This window comes from Gossypium arboreum, chromosome 5, assembly GCF_025698485.1.
Source record: "Gossypium arboreum isolate Shixiya-1 chromosome 5, ASM2569848v2, whole genome shotgun sequence".
Taxonomy (NCBI): domain Eukaryota; kingdom Viridiplantae; phylum Streptophyta; class Magnoliopsida; order Malvales; family Malvaceae; genus Gossypium; species Gossypium arboreum.
In genome coordinates, this window is record NC_069074.1 from 82,903,709 (window position 1) to 82,929,221 (window position 25,513).

The 25,513-nt window shown below is 33.8% G+C and overlaps 2 protein-coding genes, 1 long non-coding RNA gene and 1 other non-coding gene across 7 annotated transcripts; 2 read left to right on the forward strand and 2 right to left on the reverse strand.

Annotated features, from left to right (window-relative positions):
- Positions 1–2,040: 2,040 nt before the first annotated feature.
- Positions 2,041–5,518, forward strand: LOC108465857 (uncharacterized). Of its 3 annotated transcripts, none has more exons than XM_053027915.1 (6): positions 2,041–2,763; positions 2,835–2,978; positions 3,163–3,198; positions 3,327–4,094; positions 4,211–4,326; positions 5,117–5,518. In XM_053027915.1, exons 4-6 carry the CDS (start codon positions 3,578–3,580, stop codon positions 5,291–5,293), a joined length of 810 nt encoding a protein of 269 aa, XP_052883875.1. In that variant the 5' UTR covers positions 2,041–2,763; positions 2,835–2,978; positions 3,163–3,198; positions 3,327–3,577; the 3' UTR covers positions 5,294–5,518. The 3 variants fall into 3 exon arrangements, with proteins under 3 accessions (XP_052883875.1, XP_017621735.1, XP_017621734.1); XM_017766246.2 differs by having other exon boundaries at positions 2,042–2,763; positions 2,830–2,978; positions 3,479–4,094; XM_017766245.2 differs by having other exon boundaries at positions 2,044–2,763; positions 3,479–4,094.
- Positions 5,519–6,371: 853 nt separating this feature from the next.
- LOC108452181 (uncharacterized) lies at positions 6,372–24,379 on the forward strand. Of its 2 annotated transcripts, none has more exons than XM_053027729.1 (2): positions 6,372–7,113; positions 15,412–15,646. In XM_053027729.1, the coding sequence occupies exons 1-2, from the start codon at positions 6,822–6,824 to the stop codon at positions 15,492–15,494; spliced, it is 375 nt and encodes a 124-aa protein (XP_052883689.1). In that variant the 5' UTR covers positions 6,372–6,821; the 3' UTR covers positions 15,495–15,646. The 2 variants fall into 2 exon arrangements, with proteins under 2 accessions (XP_052883689.1, XP_017605435.1); XM_017749946.2 differs by lacking the exon at positions 15,412–15,646 and adding an exon at positions 24,202–24,379 and having other exon boundaries at positions 6,374–7,113.
- LOC128292789 (uncharacterized) lies at positions 6,401–7,488 on the reverse strand. The gene is made up of 2 exons (XR_008282700.1): positions 7,339–7,488; positions 6,401–7,160 (listed from the first exon to the last, which is right to left on the reverse strand). It is a non-coding gene; the product is annotated as an uncharacterized LOC128292789 (long non-coding RNA).
- Positions 7,310–7,454, reverse strand: LOC128293639 (small nucleolar RNA snoR83). The gene has a single exon (XR_008283819.1). It is a non-coding gene; the product is annotated as a small nucleolar RNA snoR83 (small nucleolar RNA).
- Positions 24,380–25,513: the final 1,134 nt, after the last annotated feature.

Sequence of the window (25,513 nt, forward strand, 5' to 3'; positions counted from 1 at the left end):
CAAAGCCACATATGACCCCCACAATTTTTTTTCTTAAAAAAAAGAACTACTTTATACAAAAAATAATTTAAGTAGTCTGAGTTATTTAAGTTGATCAAGTTATTCGAATCAACTCGAATAAAAAATTAAGTTTTTAGGTTTAATTTGAATATGAATTACAAAATTTGAGTTACCCGAAAATTCGAATAAGAAAAGACTTTTAAGTCGTTTTGACGAATGTTTACTTATTAAGTTAAAAAGCAAAATCATTATATTGTTTATGTAGTTAAATAATCTTGTACTTCATCTACTAGTTAAATAATCGGTCCATGTAAACGCAACATTTAGTGTAAATAATAGGATTCATTAACTCGACTTGAATTTTTTTGACTCAATCCGAAAAAAATTCAAATTAAGTTTGGTTACTAAATTAGGATTCGACAACTCAATTAATTTAAAATTTTTAGAGTTGACTCGATCAAATACTCACCCCTAAATTTAGTTATTAACCAGACAAAAATATTTGAACAACACTCGTCAGAATCCAAAAATCTTTAGCCATTTTTATTTTCTTTCAACATTAATAATTTTTCTTCGAAATTTTCTTATTCTGTCACATTCTCTCCATGATTTTTACAAGATGTATTATCAACCTTTCAATACTTTTAAATAGGTTTCCGTAATTTGGTAACAATTCTTTTTATTTTTCTTTTGAAATTTTATTGATTAATCTTTAAAAAATTTAAATTTGTGACTTTATTTGTGGCGATTAGAATTTTTAGGCAAGATTAAGTTTTTATTGATGGAATGATTTTGGAATATTGATTTTGTATAAAATTACTAATATCTTGATTGATTTATATTTTGTAGAGAACATTAAAACAAAATTTTAAAGAAATTAGGATTGATTGTCTGTTTGAAAAATATTGTTGTTGTGTGATTTTGTGTACCTTATGTTTGTGTTTATCTTATGTTTACGTATTGTATTCTCATGACACAAAAAATATTTAAGTAGCTTTTATAATTGTGAAAGAAATTATAATTTATTCCGTGTGAAATGAGATTTTCTTTTAAATTAAGTGATAAAAATAGTATGCATAAAAAATAGATAATTTTAGTTGTCCCTAATTAGAAGACCTGGCTTTAAGACTTATATTTATTTAGTTACTATTTTAATAATTTTATTGTATTATTACATTTAATCATATTATATATTAATTTATATAAAAAATTAAATATTTTAATTTTTCAAATTTCACCAACAATCAAAATATTCTAACTTCCCATTGATCTCTGCTACCGGTGATTAGAGGTGAGTATGGGCTGGGCCAAGCGAACTCAACTAAAAATTTTGGCCCATTTATTAGGCCCGTGCTCAAAAATAGACCTAAAATTTTGCCCAAGCTTGACACGGATAAAATGCTAAAACACAGGCTCTACCCGATCAGTCAATATTAATTTTTATATTATTTTATATAATTTTAAAATATATATAATACATCAAAAATACTAAAAACATCAAAATAAATATTTCTCAATAAATTAAAAATAAATTTTAAAAATATGTATACTTAAATAATACTAAATAGATACAAGTTAACAAGTAAATATCTCCAAAATAATAATAAAATTAACAAATGTCTTTAAAATAATAACAAAATTAATAATAAAATAAGTTTTAATAGTAAAATTATAGCAAAATACGAAGAAAAAAATAAAAAAAATAATATTAAAAAAATCAGATTTCTTTTAATGAATTCAGGTCGAGCTGGGTTGGGCCAAGGCCAAAAATACCTTATTTGAGCCCAGCCTATTTTTTAAACGGATTTTACTTTTTTATTAAATTTTATTTTTTAAGTCTATATTTTTATTTAAACTCTTTCATATTTCGGACTGACTTTGGGCCGTGCTGTATGGCCCAACCCATGCTGACCTCTACGATGAGGAATGAGTGAATATTAGCAATAATGGATAGCTGACTAAAAAGAAACACGATTAATCGCCCGACAGAAGTTAAAGAAAAGGAATGGACCCTACTTTGAAAATAAGGGCGGCCGAGAAAGGAACAGCTGTTTCTCCACGTACCATAATCTGACAGGATCATAGGGTTCATATCCCTTCAGCATAAAACATTATATCTGTATGCTCTTTCTTACATTCTCGGACGATTTTTGGTGCTGGCGAGATGGAACCATGAGCTGAAGCAGAAAATACCTTTCTAACTCTAATACATACAAATTAATAAATAATATTATAATGGAAAAAGCTGACATTATTTTATTAGTTAAGAGCATGAATGATTCCGTAGAAAAGCTCAATTGATAATTTCTCAATCAGATCCACGTTTGCTTATGAGAAGACGAGTCCGGTTTCAGCTCTAGCTGGAAAGGACATCCCTTGGGTTTCCACAATATTTTACGTTAAACCATCATAAGAGCAATTTTTTTCAGTTATATTCAAGAATTGTTGCGTTGTTTTGGGCGTTCAAATTAATCAACCAATGGAGGGTTATTCATCAGATGGGTCCACTTCGTTTTTTAGCTCAAGGATGGCAGATGGATGGGATCTGATTAGCACTGAGTTTGGGTTAGTGGAGGGCTCTGATATCAATGGTGGAGTCACGGATTCTGTATCAGACCATCAACGATTGAATCAAGGTGAAAATCAGAAGCTTCATACCAAACCACATCAGGTGGTGGCGGCGGCGGTAGAGCTAAGCTTACTCCAGCTCAAAGGAAAGAAAACAAAAGACTAAGTGATTACAAGTATAGGCAAAAGCGCAAGGTAAACTAAATGGTCGAACTTTATGATTGCCATGATTTCTGTTGTTTTGATGTTAACATTTTGCAGTGCAGATAACAGCAGATGAACAGGCTGCCGAGATTAAACACTTGAAAGAGGAAAATGAACAGTTAAATGCTGAGAATAGTAGGTTAAAACAGAAAATAGGATTGCTGCTCCCCCATGGGCAACTTGAGCATCAATGTGTTTCAGCCCAGGTACCCAAGTGTTTGGTTATTTTGAGGTTTCCACTCTTTTCATGCTCCATTAATATTCAGATATGATGACCTATTTATGAAGATTGCAGATATGATAATTTTTTGAATCAAAGGTTAATGTCATGTCTTTAATTTCTTGTTTCTAAATGCTATTGTCATCTGTGTTGTTTCCTGTAATTTGTAGGATCACCATGGATCTAGACCTGAAGCTTCAGACAGGGTATGGCAACTGTTCTAGATCTTTGAGTCTATTGGTTTTAAGATATCTTGAAATATGATTATTAGTTATCTAAGAATCAGTATCTCGTATATATATATTTGCTTAGAATAGTATCTTGCATATGATAGAGGGCTGTTTGGTCGAGAGGAAGCGATGCAAAACAAGTGAAGCAAGATGTGTTAAAAAGAGGCAGAGAGGAATATCGAACGCGATTTTAAGTTCGTATAAGCTTCTGATTCTGGAATCCTAATTTGCATTTCCTCCCAATTTATTGTTTCAGCTCAGCAGTTTACAAACGAATGAATTAAAAAATCTGCAGCAGAAGAATTCTGAAGTTGGAACATGCAGTAATGATGATACATCCATTTCCGACCTTCTTATGAAGATCGATGCTGATGAGGAGAGCAAAGTGAAGTTCTCAGACTTCACTGGCTTAGATGGGAAGCACGTCACAGTAGGCAAATATTGTTTCCCACTGTCCCTACATCCGACTTTAAAGCTCATCATTAAGGTACACGGTGATGTTGCTGCAACAAGTAAGATGAACCCGAGTATTGCCGAGAGGATCTACATAATGTTCTGCGCTTCAATCAAAGAGATGCATGATCTACGACTTGAGCAAATCACCGAGTGTAGGATATTGAAGTGGAGAGATGCCATAAAGGATGCTTTACGTATGAATTTCAAGGTGGATTTCGCCATGGAACATTTGAAGAAAATTGCTTGCGCTTATATCGGTTTAATGGAACATCAAAGGCAGGAGGAGGTGGCTTTAAGGATCTCCAAGTTAGAGGCTGAGTTGAGTGCTAGCAAAAAGGAGCACTCTAAGATATGTGAACGGTCCAAGGTGTACATGGATACTGAAAAAGAGTTCATTGGCAAGCCTGTTAGCTTGGGTATGTTTTAGAGTTTTCCTGCATTAGAAATGTACTTGCTTAAGGAATTTCGCAATGGGATTTAATAGCGAGGGCTACCTAACATATATAATTGTTAAATATTTACATGAAAACAGGAATGTTGAAAGCTGAGAACAGGCGCTTTGAAGAACAGAACACGCGAATACAGAGAATGAAGCACCTCAATTATCTTCAACAGTCAATCATCCAGTATAAACATGAAAATTCCCAGGTATTTCAAGTGTTTGCTTCTGAGTGCTTGGTATACAAACATGTATCTCTACTTCATCTTATTAGTTTTTAGTAGTTTCAGAACCGAAGTAGAATTCATTTTCACTATTCAGTTCATCATTTCGTTGCACAGTTTAATAAATATGTAGATGTAAGTATTGTCGGATTGTGTTCGTTATGAGTAGTTGTCTGTGTTGGAGGTGAAAACTGGCCTTATGATTGTATGCATGTGTGGCCTTTACTTATATAACCACAATCCAACCCTTGACTAATCAATATCAGATCGATTTCCCCCTTAACCCTGACAAAGGTGTGCATTATATTGTTTTTCCCATCAACACTAGCGCCATAGACAACAGTGTGGATTGCGTTTTTATTGAGGGTTGGCATTCCATGATGGAGAATGGATTATCACAAATGATATCATTTGTTTTGATGAAGATGCTGGTGAATTGAACTTGTACTTCGGGATACACATAGATTATGGGGCATTGGAGTTTGTACTTGGGGATAGGCTTGTTAGAGGTAGAGAGAATGGTATAGCAAAAATGCTGATAATAATGAATCAAAAGGATTTACGAGGCTGTCCGAGGAGTTTCACTATCTGTCTGCCTTGTTGTTCTGTTTGTATGATTGATGAACTTACCTATGGAATTAGTTGCAATTGTCTTCCCGTAAGGTTTATACAGCACGTAATGGAAAAAGTTTTTTGTTAGGTTAGATGTAGGCTTTACATTGATATCAAAATATCACTAATTTCATTTGCCTAATCTTTTGTGTGCGCGCGTCAGATAATGACAGCGATACAAGTAACCACCCAGCGTTACTTGGACATTGAGGCCGAAAACATTGTGCTGAGAGCTGAACTATCGGAACTTAATGCGAGATTGCAGAGTTTGAATGACATTGAGAGCATCAGTTTGATGAAAGAAAGCAATGATGGTACGGATGGCGGGACACAATCATAAGCCTTCCTGCACTATGTCAGCCTATTTTAACCTCTGCAGATATGTTTCCGTATTGATGATCTCCAGCAGCTTACTACTGGTTACACACTGTAAAATTGTTTGTGCACTGTAAATTCTTTTGACCAGAAAGTAGTAGTCTTCATGGCGTGATTGTTGACTTAACCATGTGAACAAGTACTAAAACATACACCCTTTTGAAAAAAGGAAAAAAACACGTACGATTAACTTGAGAGTTGTTGTCGGGAGATAATTTTTACTAATTTAAAATTTTAAGGGGGTTAAAATATAATTTTATCTTTATTAATTTAAAATTTTTAAAAAAATTTAAGAATTTAAATAGCAATTTTACAATTTAGTAAATTTTACAATTTATGAGAGGTGGGGCCCATGCCAGCACCATTTAAATTCGTCACTGCACTCAAACTTAGGGCTAGTTTGGAAATGCTTTTAAAAAAGTGCTGTAGAAAAATACTTTTGAGAAGTGTTTTTGAGAAATGCTTTTGAAAAGTTTGATTTAAAATTTGAGTGTTTAACATAATTATCAAAAAGTATTTTTAAGAAATAAAATATTCATTTTAGGCATGTCATTATCAAGTAACAAATATGTATTTAAATAATATTTAAATTAGCTAATGTTATTATATTTTAGTAAGAATATAAAAAATTATTATAAGTTGTTAATATTTTAATATATTAAATATAAATTTTAAATATTTTTAAGAAATAAATATTAATTATTTATAAAATTTAATTAGAATATATAAACTATATTTTAAATATTTAAATATAACCATTAAATATTTATAATTACTATTTTAAAAATATTTTTTATTTTTAACTAATAATTTTAACACATTTATAATTAAACACCAAAAAAATTTACTATATTATTGAAAGGGTAAAAAATAATTAAGCACTAAATGTTAGCATAAAAAACTAAAATTTTAATTTTTTTTAAAATATTTTTCAAAAGTACTTTTTTCAATAAAAATTTCAGTCAAAAATATTTTAAAATCAAAAATATTTTTTAAGTATTGCAGAACAAACTGTTAATCTTTGACTTTGATATCCTTGTACCCACATTCTCGGGCTTTTTACGCTCAAATGTTTCATGACAAAATCTCCCTTGAAATTTATTATATAACTATAATAAAATAAAAATTACCTAAAAGGAAACCCTACATCCCCAAATTAAGGGGCCCCTCCTACCTCCATTATCATTTTCTCTCGTATGGGCCCTTCCATTTCTACTTGATTCTTTGTATGTGCGGTGAACGAGGATCTAACACGCCACCTTCATATCCAGGGAACTCAGTAGCTTTCGAGCTAGAAAACGAGCATGGATTGACTAATTAGCTTCGGATTTCACTGAAATCGGAGCGATTGAAAACAATATTTTAGAAACGCCTCCTTCGGCCGTTTGCTTTTGTAAGGCAAGTAAAATTTCCAATATTTTTGCTGTATCTGATGAGGCTGGATTAAACTTGATCCTCGTCGGTAGCTTTCTTCTGCTCATCTTACCGTGAAAATGCAGAAAAAGCAAGAATCGATGATTGGAAATGTTAAATGTTTGGGTTCGCATCCAACCAATTCTGATTTTGTTCTCTCTGGGTCGAGAGATGGGTCCTTTGCCATTTGGGACCTAAGATGCAAGAGTATCTCGAAAAGTAGATGTGATGAAGTCTGCCATCCATCAACTTCCATGGTAAAAGGAGCTCATCTTTCCTCTCAAGCAAGGCGGGGGAGGCGTGGCAAGGCTGCTGTCGCTGGAGTGCCTTTTGTAGATGTCCTGACTACAGCTTACAACTTCAGAGTGGGAGGTATTTTCTTTCCCCTTACAAAATTTGATTTTCCATTTTTTCTGAATCTGAAGCAAAAACAGATCTTTTATGATGCAAACAATGCATTTCCCAGTCTATGAAAAACCCAGAAAATCAATTGGTAACCCCAAAAAGAAAATTTTTTTAATACAAATTATCAACATTAAGAAGACTAAAAAATTAGGAAGAACAAGGATAATATCTGAAGAGGTTACTAATAAACACCTTCGATTAAAAAATAAAGGAAAGGCACCATCAGCGAAACCCCCAGATTTTGGGATTTGATTTCTGGCCTCCCATGAATCAAATAAGCACCTTTTTATTTTTAGCTCATTTGGGATTATGAAGGCCATCATCCCCTATTATAAGCACTTTTCTTTTTCTTTTTTTGAATTCATAATAAAATAAATATATAGTCATAAATGAGAAAATGACATTTTTATTTGTCTCAAATTATATTTTAATTATTTATATTTTAAATGTTATGTTTTAGTTATTTATGTTATTGTTTTGTTACAAAGTGGTCACTCTACCGTTAAACTCTATTATTTCCCTAACGGCGGTCTTACGGGACAGTCTAAATATATTTTAAATGTTAATTTAGATTTCTTACGTAACAATTTAAATTAAATTTATTTAATTAAAAATTTATTTTCATCTCAACAGCTAGACATTTAAGTTGGTATTTAAAATCTATTTGGACTACTACATAGAACTACCGTTAGGGCGGTAACGAAATTTAACGATAGAGTGATCACTTCGTAACAAAACGATAACGTAAGTGAATAAAATATAAAATTTTAAATATAAATAATTAAAATATAAATTGAGACAAATAAAAATGATTATTTTTATAGTTTAATATGAGAATACTCTTAAATGATTTAATAGTAACTTAAGTGCTTTGATTGGACATAAAGGAATTAAATCTCTATTATTATTGGTAATAAAATAATAATCCATGTAAAACGCCAGAAATATTAGTAGTGGTTAAAGGAACTCACTGAGTAATTATTTATAAAATTATAATTAATACATTATTTTTGTTAATTTATTTCAAAAATAATGTGTGGAAATAATTTTTTAGATTTGAAGTAATAAAAAGTAAATTGAAAAAAAAATTGTTTACTAATACAAGTATGTTTTAAGTGTCCAAAAAGAAAAGCAGACTTTCCCTTACCGAATTTTCTTCAAAATTAATGATAGAAGCGCGTGAGCAGTACAACCATAAATGAGGGTTTAGACATAAAAAGAACCAAAAACATAAAGATTTTCTGAAAAAAAAAAAAGAGGAAAAAATAACTCATCTAAAGAGGAAATTTGAAGTTGGACATCTAGAAATTCTTTAGCCTTCTATTCGTAACCTTTTCATCTGAATTTTGTTAATTTAATCAAATTGTTAAGTTTGGTTTAAATGAACTGTCTGACATATTTGTAATTGAATTTGCTGTTTATGACATATTTCCTTAAAAATATAGATTGTAAGGGCCTAATTTTGCTCGGACTCAACCAAACAGAAACCAAAAAAAAAAAAGAAGATAATAATAACAGTCCAAAGTCCATTTACAAAATGTCAGACCTAAATTACATCAAGCTCAAGCGATCCAAATTAACAAAAATCTAATGGCCCAATGACCCAACGGCTAAACTCTTTTTAGAAAAAAGAAAAAAACCCTAGCGACGCACCTCAGTGCTGTCGCTGCTCCTAGCCTCTGCCACCATTAACCATTCCTCAACCACCACCTGCAAAAAACAACAAAGAACAAGCAAGAAATAATGGTAAGAACAGTAAAAAAATATATAAAAATTGTATGAAATGACTATAAAAGCCATTGAACAAATTTGTAAGGGTTTTCTTTTTTTTTTTTAAGAAGAAATCAAATACATATACAATAAAAAAAACAAAATACCAAAAATATCAAAAAGTGATTTTTTTCTCTTTATTATTTGAATCTACTATTGTTGATAAAATAAAAAATATAATAAAAATAACAAAAAGAGAGGTTTGAAGGCTCGCTGGACATTTTGTGTTCCATCACCATGAGTAGGTGAGGTCGTCACCTCCGATGAAAGGTGACTTTGAGAAAATTTTCAAAACTCAGAAAACCAAAAGGTTTTTGATCCTTTCTTGATAAAGTGATTTCTTAATAAAGTGGAAGACAATGCAGCCGTCCAAATATGGTCTGAGAAGACACAACAAGAGAAAGGTGATAGCTTGACTGAGGGATATATGTTAGAATTGTGAGATTTCACTCGCATCAGTGTGATTCAGAATAATCTCCAAGAGTTGAAAGAGATATGAGATCAATGGGATGACGAAATCAAGCAGTTATTCTACCATAATTATGGTGATTTGCCTTATTTACTAGATGTAAAAGTGGATAAGCACTTATTCCGAGCTCTAGCCTAATATTAGAATCCCGCCTATAGCTGTTTTACTTTTGGAAAGGTATATTTGGTGCCTATCGTAGAGGAGTACAGAACTTTGCTCAGTTGCTCGAGGATCCAAGCCGACAAAGCTTATTCTAGAGCCGTCAACGTCCCGACCTTTCTAAAGAAGCTAATGAGCATTACTGAGATTAGTGAGCAATGGGTCGTGGCCCGGATTAAACAAAAAGGAGATAATAAATGCATCCCTTAGGAAAGTTTACGGGATTTGATCTTGGCACATCCAGATACGAAAAAAAGAGTTGACGTATTTTCCTTGAGTATCTACGGGTTGATCATCTTCCCCAAAGCATTAGGGCACATATATGAGGCAGTTTCAGATCTATTTGATTAGCTTGACAAAAGGGTCACGCCTGTTTTGACAATTTTGGCCAAAACTTTCAGATCTTTGAGTGCATACCGGAGAGCGGGTGAAGGAAGATTTATCGGGTGAGCCCAACTCTTGCTAGCCTAGTTTCACAGCCATTTTTGGAATGTAGATAAGGTCTCTTATCAAGTATTCTCTGAGAACTACTCTTCCTTGAAAGAATTCGTGGCTACGCTAAGGCGAGACGATATTTCGGAAGAAAAATGGATGGCAATTCTCTAGAGTTTTCAAGACGAAGACGTTGAATGGAGGGCTCCTTGGATGATCCCTGATGAGATTTTGTACCGATGTAGAAACTTCGACTGGGTCCCTCTACTCGAGATATGATGAGCTATTGGATACGCCTCTCTACTTGTATTGAGGTAGTATAGATTGAGACAGTTCATACCAGCAACGCAAGGGTTGGCTCAGTGTGAGTTTGTGTACAAGTGTGATAATTAAAAGAAAAAAGGTTCGTGAAAAATGAAACGCTTGGAACCAAACTCACAAAATGAAAAAATTTACCGCAAATCCCATGATGACCTCCGAGTATGATTGGTGGTGGGGTAAAAGAGTCAATGATAATGTCTTTATGTTAAGTCAAGAAAACACTCGGCCAATAGAAGAACATCTATAAATAATCCCGTCTGAGCTAGAAATTGTAAATCAAGACTTTGAAAAGAGGAGTTCGGAGCTAAATAAAAAGATAGAACAATTGGAAGAGGAAAATATGCAGTTAGGATTAGACGTTGGCGTCCAAAAGTTTGAGGTCGAGAAAATGAGAAAAAGAAAGAATAAGGCTGAGGAAGATTTAGACAGTTTAAAAATAGATTATAAGAAGCTACGCTTGTTAATAAGGATTGCCGGGTTGGGTAAAACATCGGAGTAATGGCGGCAAGAGATCAAAGAAGAAAAGATTAGAGCTGATCAGTGGGAAAAGAAATTCCAAGATGTTCGAGTTCGAGAAGATGCTCTAGAAAAGGATTTGTTAGAAAGCCAAAATGAAAAGGTTGGATTAAGAGCTCGGGTAGCAGAATTGGAAAGGTCATTGCCCCAATATCGTAATCGCAACTCCGCAATTGAGTTGAAAGCAAGCCTAAATAAGATTAGAGACTTGAAGAGAAAAATAGAAGAGCTCGAGATCGCACTACAAAATTGTGAATTTCGAGATAAACTTCTAGAAACGAATAATGAACATTGGAAAGAGCAATTCCAGCACTCTTAAGGTCAGATTAGAGATAGAGATCACATCATAGGCGAAGTTGTGATTCAAATACCGGAAGTAGCTGACCATTTGCAAATTGTAGCGGTTCAAGCTGATATGTTGAGTCTAAAATACGAATTAGAATCGGATCGGGGTCGAGAAATAGCTTCGCTTCTTAGGAAAGTCAAGGCTTTGAGTATTAGAGCAATGCTGTATATGTAAAATGCATCTGTTTTATGTAAAGAGATTCGTTTTCTAGTAAAGTTATTCTAATAGAATTGAATTAAAATCAACATCTCTTTTTACATTTATTTTTCATTCATCAGCATTACATTTCATCATATACATTAAGTTTCATAAAAAAAAACCCTAATTAATCAAAATTATGACAATTACCCTAGAAACCAAAAAGAATTTTCCAATTGAATATTGTTACGGTACTGCAATAAAACCAAAGCTATGGATCAAAGGTTAGAGATATTAGAACAAATTCAGAAAGACATGCAAGATTCGTTGCAAGCGTAACTACAAGAACAATTAGTTAATGTACAGCAAGACATGAGTGTAACACCCCTAACCCGTATCCACTGCCAAAACAGGGTTTCAGAGCATTATTACCATTTACAGATCACTTAAAAAAATTAAAATACTTACCGATTCAATGCATCATATAAAATAAATATATTACCATTCAATCAACAGTTTGGCACTTGTATAAGCATCAAACAACAACATTGTTAGTATACTTGCACATATCTCATATAAATTCAATATTGGTATATCTATTTTCTCGACATGTCGCACTTGAGTTTAATAATAGTCTCAATTACATAATTTCCTTGTATCAACATATCAAAGATAATCATATATGTACATGTCATGAAACATATCATGCTCTTACCGTTTCTTCACAAGCATATATCATTCATTTCATTATATCAATATTTTATGCTTCATCATTTCCATGTATTTTATGTATATTTATTCTGGTAATAGCTTATATCAAACTTAACATAAATTATATTCCATGTACTTATACTTATTTCGTTTATCCATTTTCATAATTATTTCATACAACGCTTTTGTACATATATTTCTATATGACCAGTTCTTGTAAACATTTCGCACAACCATTTCATATAACCATTCGTCATCTGATACATTTTACCTGAATATCAATTGTTCAACAGATGTTATAGCGTCTCCCATCCACGGTCTTATTTTTCTTTGACGTGATGCCATAGTGTCTTTCAACTATGGTCTTACTCATTTTCTGTCATGTTGCCATGGTATCTTTCAACCATGGTCTTATTCTTTTTATGTCAAGTTGCCATGGTATCTTTCAACCATGGTCTTACACATCTCATATTAGGTTGCCATGGTATCTTTCAACCATGGTCTTACACATTTCATATCAGGTTGCCATGGTATCTTTCAACCATGGTCTTGCCATGGTATCTTTCAACCATGGTCTTACACACAGGTTGCCATGGTATCTTTCAACCATGGTCTTTCACATTTCATATCAGGTTGCCATGGTATCTTTCAACCATGGTCTTACACACAGGTTGCCATGGTATCTTTCAACCATGGTCTTACACATTTCATATCAGGTTGCCATGGTATCTTTCAACCATGGTCTTACACACAAGTTGCCATGGTATCTTTCAACCATGGTCTTACACATTTCATATCGAGAGAGCACACTCCATAAACCTCATCCTTACGGTGGGATTACCGGTCCAAGCTAAATCCTCAGTAATATAAACTCATAGAGTATTGTCGGGATTACCACCCGAGCTAAATCCCACAACGACAATTACTCTAATGAGTTTGGATGTGAATTACCAGTCGAGCTAAATTGAGACCCTAATTCGGATTACCCGTCCGGCTAAATCCATTTTACACATATTCTTCGGAGGGCTATATCAGATAGGATCACCCGTCCAAGCTAGATGCTTTTTACCGTCAATTCCTTTTCGAGATCCATCGAATTTTCCTTTCATTCAACCGGGATTTCTTCCCATTTTATCAAATATATCAATGTTTCATTAATTTTCATACAATGAACATTCAAATCATATTCACATAAATAACATACAATCTCAAGCATTTAAGAATATAATTCAAGTTACACGAACTTACCTCATTGCTTGTTTGTGTTTATAATTTCATTAATCTGATATCTTTTCTTTTCCACGATAAAGTCTCATATTTGAGTCGTCCGGATCTTTATAAATAAATTTGATCATCATTTTCATTCATTTCATATTCTAATGCATTTAATTAATGCTCTAGGCAAAATTACTATTTTGCCCCTAAACTTTTAATTAATGACGATTTCATCCTTAGGGTCAGGAAAATAAAATTCTTGCAATTTAATCCTTATTTCCAGCTATTATTCTCATATATATTGATAACAATCCATGAATTCTATAAAATATCAGAATTTTTCATAATTTCAACACTTTTCAATTTAATCCCTAAAACATGTTTTCCCCCGATCTTGAACTAAATTAATAATTTCATTCAATTTTGTAATTTAAATTATAAAATAATCCATTTCATGCAATTTGGTCATTTCTTACATGTTTACAAAATTGCCCATAAAGTTTTACTTTTATTTAATTTAGTCCCTGAGCCTAAAATATGCAAATTAGCCATGCTAGATGAATATTCATATATATTTTTCCTCCTCCTCCTCTCCATTCCACATCCTTAATGTATATACACACTTGTAAGTAACATTATCTATAATTTTTATTATTTACTTTTATGAATATTCAAGCTATCTATTTGCATCATAGTCACTAAATTATTTATATCTGGATCTATAGAACTTAAAATTAATATCCAATAATTTTCCATGAATCTAGACTCATATATATTCTTACCATAAAAATTTCAGAATTTTTTGGTTTAGCCAATAAGTCTGATTTATTCTTTAAATTTACCCTGCTCTGCTGTCTACGTTTCGACCCTCTTCACCAAAAATTAATTATCTCCTCATACAGGATTCAAATTATGTTCTTGTTTGTTTCTCTTAAAAATAGACTCATTCAGGATTTTAGAAATATAAATTTAAGCCCCTAATTATTTTTATTCAATTTTTTATGATTTTTCAAATTCAGAACAGGGGAACCCGAATTCATTCTGACCTTGTCTCACAAAATTCATTATATCTCAAAATTTACAAATCCATTGCTTACACTATTTCTTCTATGAGAAACTATACTCAATAAGATTTAATTCCATGCTTTTTTCATCTTCTAATTCGATTTCTACAATTTATGGTGATTTTTCAAAGTTAGTCTACTGCTGCTGTCCAAATTGTTTTTGTGCAAGCTATTAATTACCATGTTATAGCACCCTTATTTTCTTTTTCTACACCATTTCTCATCACTTTCTCTTATTTTCTCTTCACTAACACATCAAAAACATAGGACCTTATGTAAGAAAACTCTACTATAACATTATTTCCATGCTTTGTCAATAATAACAAACTTAAAAACATATTGAAATCTTGATATACTTACCTTGTTCTATTGATACTAATCTTTAACTTGATTTTCTCTCTCCTCCAGCTTCTATTTCTTGAATCCAACTTGATATTCTAACTCTTGGTAGCTATGGAAATTCATTTGATTTTTGGGTGAAAATGGTGAATTTTTGGTAAAAGGACCAAATTGTAAAGAAAGCAAAACTTTCTTTCTTCCTCTCTTTCTCTCACGTTAGTGCATGAGAAAATATGGATGAGAATTTCTCATCTTTCTTTCTTTATATACTAATAAAATAATAATAAAATATCTTATTAAAGTATTAATAAAATAATATTTATCTAATTAAATAATTATAAAATATCAAAATATCTCTAGCATCATTATTACTTTCTAGATTTCTCTCTCTTCCAATTGACCATTTAGCCTTCATTATCTTTTAAAATTCCATCCTTGAGTCATCATTTAATTTGGTAAAATTGCAATTTAGTCCCTCATAGTTCTTCATCTATTCAATTTGGTCCTAATTCATCCATTTTCCTTAGTTTCTAGATCATTCCACTCTTAAATTATTTACACTATTGGTCCTTCAACTTTTTCATATTTACACTTTAACCCTTCAAATTATGAATATTTACTCTTGTGCAACAAAACTTTTCTCACTTTTACAATTTAGTTCTTTCTTGAATTAATATATCATAATATACTTCTCAATATTGACATAACTCAAAATTTCCCTTTTTGTCACTTTATTTCCTTATTTTACTATATCAAGGATAATATCTTACTGTAAAAATTTTCAGGGTATTACAATGAAAGATCAAATACAAGAGTCCCAACGAAACATGATAAGCCAGTTGACCCAAATGCTGATCGGAGAGACTAAAAAAGGGAAAAGTACTATGAATAACCCTGAGAATGATAATGAAAACCCTATGTACCCTTCATGCTTTACCCTAGTGAATGTCCAGGCTCAATTAGATACATATTCATGAATGGTACCCGTTACCATAAGACCTTAACAATATCAAGCCGACACTTAAGTACTGGTGAATTGACTTATGGATTTATGTTTCAATCCCGGGAATAATCCAACCAATCCCATCGTTTCAGATTTAAACGACATGGTAGAAATGGATAGAGTAAGAGTAGAATTACTGAAACATTTAGAAGGTCAGTGCAAGTGGTTGAAAGAGAAATTCAAGGCTATGGAGAGTGCCGACTACCTCTGCGGGGTTGATGCTAAAGAGCTAAGCATAGTCCCAGATCTAGTACTCCCACCAAATTTTAAAACTCCGGAATTCGAAAAGTATAATGGGACTAGTTGTCCTGAAGCTTATATCACAACGTTTTGCCGAAGAATGACGGGATACATCAATAACAACCAAGTGTTAATCCACTGCTTTCAGGATGGTTTGGTCGGGTCGATTGTTAAATTGGCTGCTAAATGGTACAACTAGCTAAGCCATGCCAAAATCAGCTCATAGAAAGACTTGGCACAGGCTTTCATGAAACAAGTCAGCCATGTGCCGGACATGACACCTGACAAAATTTCGTTACAAAACATGGAAAAGAAGCAAAGTGAAAGCATCAATTAGTATGCTAAGAGATGGAGAGAGGTGGCAACGCAAGTCCAACCACCTCTTCTGGAGAAGAAGACAATATTACTTTTCATAAACACTCTAAAAGCCCCATTCATTAACCACATGTCAGGAAGTGCTATCAAGAGTTTCTCAGATATAGTAATGTCCGGAGAGATGATTGAAAATGTAGTAAGAATTGGGAAAATAGACGCGAGGGAAAACGTTAAAAGATCAACTCCAAGAAAGAAGGAAAATAAAGTGAACACCGCGAGTGTGTATAATAAAGGTTATTTAAAATCGGTCACTGTAGGCTAACTAAGGACTGTAATAACCAGTTATCAAGGCCCCTCAAGTTAAGAATCTAACTTAAGATCAAATGTAGAAAAACTCCAGTTCACATCCATCCTAATGACATTGAAGGAGTTATATCAGAATTTGTTTGATGCGCATGTGGTATCCTCATTTTACTTAAAACCCATGCAACATTCGTTCTTAAAATAGTATGATGCGAATGCTCAATGCGAGTACCACGCAGAAATAACAGGACACTCAATTGAGAACTGTATTGCATTCAAAAAGCTAATTGAAAGGTTCATCAATACGGGGATCGTAAGGTTCAATAATCCATCGAGACCTAATGTGGTAGAAAATCCTTATCCGGTCATTCGAATCAAGGGGTAAATACGATAATTGAGGGTGGAGAAAAGAGGACCAAAACTGATGTAGTGGAAGTAAAAACCCCATTAAAATGGGTTTGCCAAAAGTTGATAGACGGGGGATTAATCATGCAAGATTCAGAGGAGAAACATAAAGAAGCAAGGAGTTAATGTGAGTTTCACGCTGAAGAAGGTCATGAGATACAAGAGTGCATTGAATTCAGAGCTTTGGTGCAAAGTCTGATGGATAAAAATGAGTTGGAATTCTTTAAAGAGGTCAAAGGCTCGGAGGAAGGAGACATTTGCGCCTCAGAGGAAGGATCAACGAAGAAGGTCTCCAAGCTCGATCACCCGGTGGTGATTATTTCACGGCCAAAAAATAATGAAACAGGAACACAAGCTACGCCAAGAGTCATAATTCAAAAACCCATGGCTTTTTCCTATAAGGAAAGCAAAAAGGTTCTATGGAATTATTACTCTTGGTATAGCTTGTGTTCTTGCTTCATTATTTCTCGATCGTGAAATAATCACCACTGGGTGATTAAGCTTAGAGACATTTTCCGTTGATCCTTCTTTCGAGGTGTAGATGTCTTCTTCCTTCGAGCTTTTGACATCTTCAAAGAATTCTAACCCCTTGTTATCTATCAGACTTTGCACCAAAGCTCTAAATTCAATGCACTTTTGTATTTCATGACCTTCTTCAGCGTGAAACTAATAGTAGTTCATTGCTTATTTAGATTTCTCATTTGAATCTCACATGATTAATCCTTCGTCTATTATCTTTTGCCAAACCCATTTTAGTGGGGTTTTTACTTCCGCCACATTAGTTTTGGTCCTCTTTCTTCCACCCTTGATCCAAATAACTAGGTAAGGATTTCCTGCCACATTAGGTCCCGATGGATCATCAAACCTTACGATCCCCATCTTGATGAACCTTTCAATCAACTTTTTGAATGCAGTGCAGTTCTCAATTGAGTGTCCCGTTATTCCTACGTGGCACTCGCATTGAGCATTCGCATCATACCATTTTGAGAATAGAGGTTGCATGGGTTTCAAATAAAATGGGGATACCACATGCGCATCAAATAAATTCTGATATAACTCCCTATATGTCATCGGGATAGTTGTGAACTGGAGTTTTTCTGCGTTTGGTCTTAAGTTAAATTCTTGCCTTGAGAGGCATTGATAGCTGGTTATTACAGTCTTTGGTTGGATACAGTGCCCGATTTTGAATAACCTTTATTATACACACTCGTGATATTCACTTCATTATCTTTCTTTCTTGGGGCTAATCTTTTAGTGTTATTTCTCGCGTCTATTTTCCCAATTCTTGCTGCATTTTCAATCATCTCTCCGGATATTATTATATCTGAGAAGCTCTTGGTAGCACTTCCCAACATGTGGTTAATAAACGAGGCTTTCAGAGTGTTTATGAAAAGTATTATTGTCTCCTTCTCCAGAAGAGGTGGTTGGACTTGTGTTGCCACCTCTCTTTATCTCTGAGCGTACTGCCTGAAGCTTTTACTTTACTTCTTTTCCATGTTTTGCGGCATAATTCTGTTGAGTGTCATGTCAATCATATGGCTGTATCGTTTCATGAAAGCCTGTTCCAAGTCTTTTCATGAGCTGATTTTGGCACGGCTTCGCTGGTTGTACCATTTAGCAGCCGACCCGACCAAACTATCCTGGAAGCAGTAGATTAACAATTGGTCGTTATTGACGTATCCCGTCATTCTTCGGAAGAACATTGTGGTATGGGCTTCAAGACAGCTAGTCCTATTATACTTTTCAAATTCTGGAGTTTTAAATTTTGGTAGGAGTACTAGATCTAGAACTAAGCTTAGCTCTTTAGCATCAATCCAGCTAAGGTAGTCAGCACTCTCCATAGCCTTGAATTTCTCTTCCAACCACTTGCACTGACCTTTTAATTGTTTCGATAATTTTACTCTTGCTCTATCCATTTTTGCCATGTCATCTAAATCTGGAATGACGGGGTTAGTCGGATTATCCTTGGGATTGGAACCTGAACCAGTAGGGCAATTAACCGGTGCTGGAATGCTAGCTTGATATTGTTAAGGTCTTATGGTAACGGGTACCCTTCGTGGATATGTATCTGGTTGGGCTTGGACATTCATTTGGGTAAAGCTTGGGGGCACATAGGATCTTTATTATCATCTTTAGGGTTATTTACAATATTTTTCCCTTTTTCAGTCCCTTCGGCCAGTAACTGGGTCAACTAGCTTATCATGCTTCGTTGGGAATCTTATATTTGATCCCTCATGTCTTGTTGTACCTTAGTTAATTGTTCTTGCAGCTGCGCTTGCAACTGATCTTGCATGTCGTTTTGAATTTGTTCTAATCTCTCTAACCTTTGATCCATGGCTGTGGTTTTATCCCGGGTACCGTAACAATATTCAGTTGGCAAATTCTTGTTGGTTTCCAGGGTAACTATCATAATTTTGATTAATTTGGTATTTTTTTATGAAGCTTAATGTATATAATGAAATGTAATGCTAATGAATGCAAAAAGAGGCGTTGATTCTGATTCAATTCTATTAGAATAACTTTACTAGAAAATGAATCTCTTTACATAAAACAGATACATTTTACATACACAGTCTTGCTCTAATACTCAAAGCCTTGACTTTCCTAAGAAACCAAGCTAATTTTTGGCCCTGATCTAATTCTGATTCCTATTTTAGGCTTAGCATATCAGCTTGAACCGCTATGGATTGTAAATGGTCAGCTACTTTCGATACTTGAATCAAAGCTTCGCCTATGATGTGATCTCCATCTCTAATCTGACATTGAGAGCGTTGAAATTACTCTTTCCAGTGTTCATTATTCGTTTCTAGAAGTTCAACTCAAAGTTCATAATTTTGCAGTGCGGTCTCGAGCTCTTCTATCTTTCTTTTCAACTCTTCAATCTTATTTAGGCTTACTTTCAACTCAATTGCGAAGTTGTGACTACGATATTAGTGCAGTGACCTTTCTAATTCTACTACTAGGGCTTTTAATCCATCCTTTTCATTTTGGCTTTCTAACAAATCCATTTCTAGAGCATCTTCTTCGAACTCAAGTATCTTGGAATTTCTTTTCCCACTGATTAGTTTTAATCTTTTCTTATTTGATCTCTTGCTGCCATTGCTCCAATGTTTTACCCAACCCAGTAGTTCTTATCAACAAGCACATCTTCTTATAATCTGCTTTTAAACTATCTAAGTCTTCATCAACCTTGTTCTTTCTTTTTCTTATTTTCTCGGTCTCTAACTTCTGGACGTCAATGTCTAATCCTAGCTGCATCTTTTCCTCTTCCAATTGTTCTATCTTTTTCTCCCACTTTGAACTCCTCTTTTTAAAGTCTTGCTTTATAATTTCTAGCTCAGACGAGATTGCTTGTAGGTGTTCTTTTATTGGCCGAGTGTTTTCTTGACTTGACATAGGGATATTGTCATTGACTCTTTTACCCCACCACTAATCATACTCGAGGGTCGTCATGGGATTTGTGGAAAATATTTTCATTCTGTGTGCTTGGTTCTAAGCGTTTGATATTTCACGAACCTTCTTCTTGTAATCATTACCCTTATACGTAAACTTGTACTGAGCTAACCCTTGCGTTATCGGTATGAACTGCCTCGATCTATATTGTTTCAATACAAGTAGAGGGATCATCCAATGAGCCCTCCATTCAACGTCTTCGTCTTTGAGACTCTAGAGAATTGCCATCTATTTTTCCTCCGAAATGTCATCTCGCATTGGTGTAGCCACAAATTCTTTCAACGAAGTATAGTTCTCGGAGAATACTCGATAAGAGACCTTTTCTACCTTTCAAAAGTGGTTGTGAAACTAGGCTAGCAAGAGTTAGGCACACTCGATAAATCTTCTTTCACCTGCTCTTTGGTATGCACTCAAATATTTGAAAGCATCGGCCAAAATTACTAGGACGGGCGTGACCCGTTTGTTAAGCTGGTCAAATAGATCTGAAACTACCTCATCTATGTGGCCTAATACTTTAGGGAAGATGACCAACCTGTAGATACTCAAAGGCGTATACGTCAACTCTTTTTTTTGTATCCGGATGTGCCAAGATCAAATCCCATAAACTTTTCCAATGGAAGGATTTACTATCTCCTTTTTGTTTAATCCGGGCACAACCCATTGCTCACTAATCCCAATGATGCTCATTAGCTTCTTTAGGAAAGTCGGGACATTAGTGGCTCTAAAATAAGTTTTGTCGGCTTGGATCTTCGAGCAATGGAGCAAAGTTATGTACTACTCTACCGTAGGCACCAAATCTACCTTCCAAAAGTAAAGCAGCTGTCGGTGGGATTCCAATATTGGGCCAGAGCTTGAAATAAGTGCTTATCCACTTTGTCATCTAGTAAATTAGGCAAATCATCATAATTATGGTAGAATAACTGCTTAGTTTCGTCATCCCATTGGTCCCATATCTCTTTCAACTTTTAGAGATTATTCTGAGCCACACTGATGCGAGTGAAATCCCACAATTCTAACATATATCCCTCAATCAGGCTATTACCCTTCTTTTGTCGTGTCTTCTCAGACCATATTTGGATTACCGCATTGTCTTCCACTTTATCAAGAAATCATTTTTCCACGACAAGCTCTCTATTTAGCACTGAACGTGAATCAACACTCTTTTCTATGATGATAATGCAATGCAATCACAACCAAAACAAAACAAGTCAGTACATTTCATACAAATCTAGAATTCAAAGCAAGAAATATTAAATAGAACATCTAATCAGGTGATCACTAGAGGTTAGGTATGGTTCTACCTAGGGTAGGCTCTTAGGACTCATTATATGCGGTTCGGTTCTAAAGTAAGGGTACTTGAACTAATAGATTCCTAAATCCCCATCCATTATAGGCTCATACGGACCGAGTTCAGTTCAGAGGAATACATTTTCCTATGGTTATATGGAGATGAAGATCTCACGAAGACATAGGTACGGATGTATCCCTAAAACAATCCATTATCCTATACAGAGGTGAAAACCTCATGAAAGAATAGCTTCTCACTCCCATTTAAGAAGGGCAAAATCAAATGATTATGCAATGTAATATGCAAAAATATACCAAGGGACTCGAACAAATAAAGTAAATATATCATTATGTAACAAAGTGATGAAAACCACAAAAATGAAGGATCAAATGCAATAAATGGATCGTAAATTTAAACCAGATTTTCAATTTTCACCATTAAGACATCAGTTAATCAACTAGGTACCAATTTTAGACGTCACGAGGGTGCTAATCCTTTCTCCATCGTAACCGGCTCCTGAACCCATTTCCTAGATTTTATATAAAAAATATGTTTTAGTAAATTAAACCTTTTATTAAAATGATTAAATTACGAGGTGATCCGATCACACCTCATAAAAAAAGATTGGTTGCGACTCCCATTTTCGTTTTTTTAAAATAAAATTCGATTTCAAAAAGGTTTTTGACATAGATGTTTTCAATGTTAGCTTTATTGCTTATAGTTAAGGAGTAATGACCTTGTTTATGAAAATTGTTTTGAGTATTGATTGTGATAAAATACTTGAGATTGGAAGATGAAAAATATACAAAAAAAGGGCTTATATGTTCTTTCAGGTAGGAAATATAGAGTTCAAAACATTGGACAAAACATTCTAAAAGATGTTATAACTCAAAAAATAGCATACATTTGTAAGTGTGATTTAAGTTCCATTTTATAAGAGATGATCACTATGCAATTTTCTTGTAATCATTATAATTGCCTCTATTTTGCAGGGCACTAATTCTCTCTTTGCAAGGATAATTTGTTACTATTGCAGGTGATATTACTAAGGCTTGCAGGTAAAGAGGCTCGCAGGTGAAAAACTGTAATCTCTAACACAATTAGTGAGAACAAAGTCCCCAACTGTCATATTAAGGCTCGCAAGTGAAGAGTTGTAGCCTCTAACATAGTTAGTGAGAGCAAAGCTCTCAGCTGTCATATTAAGACTTGTAAGTGAAGAGCCACAGCCTTTAACACAGTTAGCGAGAGCAAAACTCTCAGCTGCCATATTAAGGTTTGCAGATGAAGAACCACAACCTCCAAAACTGTTAGCGCAGGCCCAAGCTCTTAGCTGTGATCTTAAAGCTTACCGATTTAATATCGTGACCTTTAAAATATCTCATGGACCTACGTTCTCGACTCATATTATAGAGGTTAGCTTGTTTAAAATTGTAATATTCAATTATTTGAGTTAGCTTATTTAAGACTGCAGTTTCACACAGCTCACTGATTTAAGATCGTAGCTGTCATATCAGGTTCGTAGGTTAAATGTCGTAGCCTTTGAAATAGTTGGCACGAGCTCAAGCTCCCAGCTGTCATCCTAAGCTCGAAGGTTCAACACTACAGCCTCCAAAACAGTTAGTACGAGCTTAAGCTCCCAGCTATAATTTTAGGATTGCAGGTTCAATACCGTAGCCTCCAACATAGTTAGCGCGAACTCAAGCTTCTAGCTGCAATCTTAAGGCTTGCCGGTTTAATATTGCGATCTCCAAAATAGCTCGTGGACCTACTTTCTAGCTAATATTCTAAAGGCTCATCGGTTTAATATCGCAACCTCCAAAACAGCTCGCTGACCTACGTTCTTTGCTCATATTATAGAGGGTTGTTGGTTTAAAATCGTAACTTTCAATTATTTGAGTTAGTTGATTTAAGATCACAGCTTCACGCAAGTCGTTGATTTAATATTGTAGCCTCTGAACAGCTCGCTGATTTAATATCAAAATTGATATTGAATAATTTTTTATGAGTCCACTGATTTACAAAAGTTTTCTTACAGGAAATACAGTTCATAGTATTCTGCATTACAATTCTTGACTCCTGTTTCACACTATTAGACAATAAAATTTGTTCAATAAAGTTTCAAGTTAAAACTTATATAGTAAGCCCCAAATTAAACACGCTATAGGTGTAAGTTTGTCTTAGAAAAGTCACTTTATAAGTCTTCTTTGACAAGATGAGGGACAAATTGTTATATAATTATAATAAAATAAAAATGACCCGATCCGGGGTCTAACCTGATATAATAAAAAGAAAACCCTAAACCCCAAAGTAAGAGGGCTCCTTCTCCTACCTTTATTTTTTCTCTAAAACAAGAGGAGACCATTTTCTCTCATCTGGGGGCCTCTATTTCTATTTTTGTTGATTCTTTGTACCAACAAACTTGATACTTAAAGCATCTTTGATTGCATATGACTTGCTCCATGCGTAGATTGTTCATCTCTTTGATAGAAGCATCAAACATAATAGACAGTCTCAACAATACTCATATTCATCCATTAACTATACTTGGGTTCATCTTACTTGTTGCAGAAACATCGCCGTAGACATTAATTATGCTGTTTACAACCGAAAATAGAGCCAATGCGAAACTATGTTTTTTTGCACTGAAAAATGTAAAACATCAAGTAAGATATGTGATCTAAATATATTCGATTTAACCCTATTCTTTTTTATACAATTGTAATTCAAATTCAAGTTATTTTTAATGAATATCATTAGAATATTATTATGAGATATTTTATATTTTAAGCATATTTTTAAAAATATATTTATATTTTCTATTTCTACGTGACTATTCTTTGTATAAATATTATGTATATTCTTGAGATAAATCAATAAGATTAAAACAAATTACTCTATTTTTGTCAATTTCCTACTTGTAGGAAACAAAAAATAGATATTGATTATTTGTGACTATTTTTGAAAGGATAATGATATTGAATGACAAAAAATATTATTATATAAACCTGTTGAAAAAGGAAAAGTTGTTTACCTTACAATTTTGCCTGTACTTGAAATCACTATCTTTGAGGTAGAGTAAGTTAAGGCTACCACTACCACCTCTAGTTTTCGTTGGACATGAAACTTGGGGTGTTTCGACTTGATTCATCATTTAGAGACTCTCCAATTAAAGTAGATCAATTGATTTCCACAAATTTAGATTCATTTGCAACCATTTAACAACATCATTTATGAAGCTCAAAATTATTCTCATCTAATTTCAGATCAATCTGATGCAAAACCCAAATTTATAATTGAACCATCATTAATATAAAATACATAATTTGATATCTAAGTTTTGACATTTTTTTAAAATATGATACTTGTGTAATTTTTTGGTTCAATATGGTACTGACAAAAGTTTTATATTTTGGTACTTGAAAATAACAATGTTAATTTTGTAGTGTTTAATTTCAGTTTGAGTTGATTTGATGAAAATTTATAATCAGTTAATAATATTAGCAATTAAATGTCATCAAATCAACCATAGAACCCAAATTAAATCACATCAATTAAATTATATTTGACAAATTATAAAATTAACACTATTTATTCTTGTTAGGATTTGGTAACTGCCAGCCCAAATGACCCAATAGGGTTCGGGTCTCCAACCAGGATAGACCCGATCCAGAAGAAGAATGTTCGCCGTAAATATAGTTTGCTGGGGACCCTGCAAAGATAGTTCACTAGGGACCCCATTGGGATGCTGGATGTTCGTAAAGATAGCTCGCGGGGAGAGCTCGCGAGGGACCCCGCTAGGGTGTCGGGTGCTCGTAAAGATAGCTCATGTAAGCCTCGCAGGAATGGGGTTGAGAGCTATATGTGCAGAAGGGATCACGAG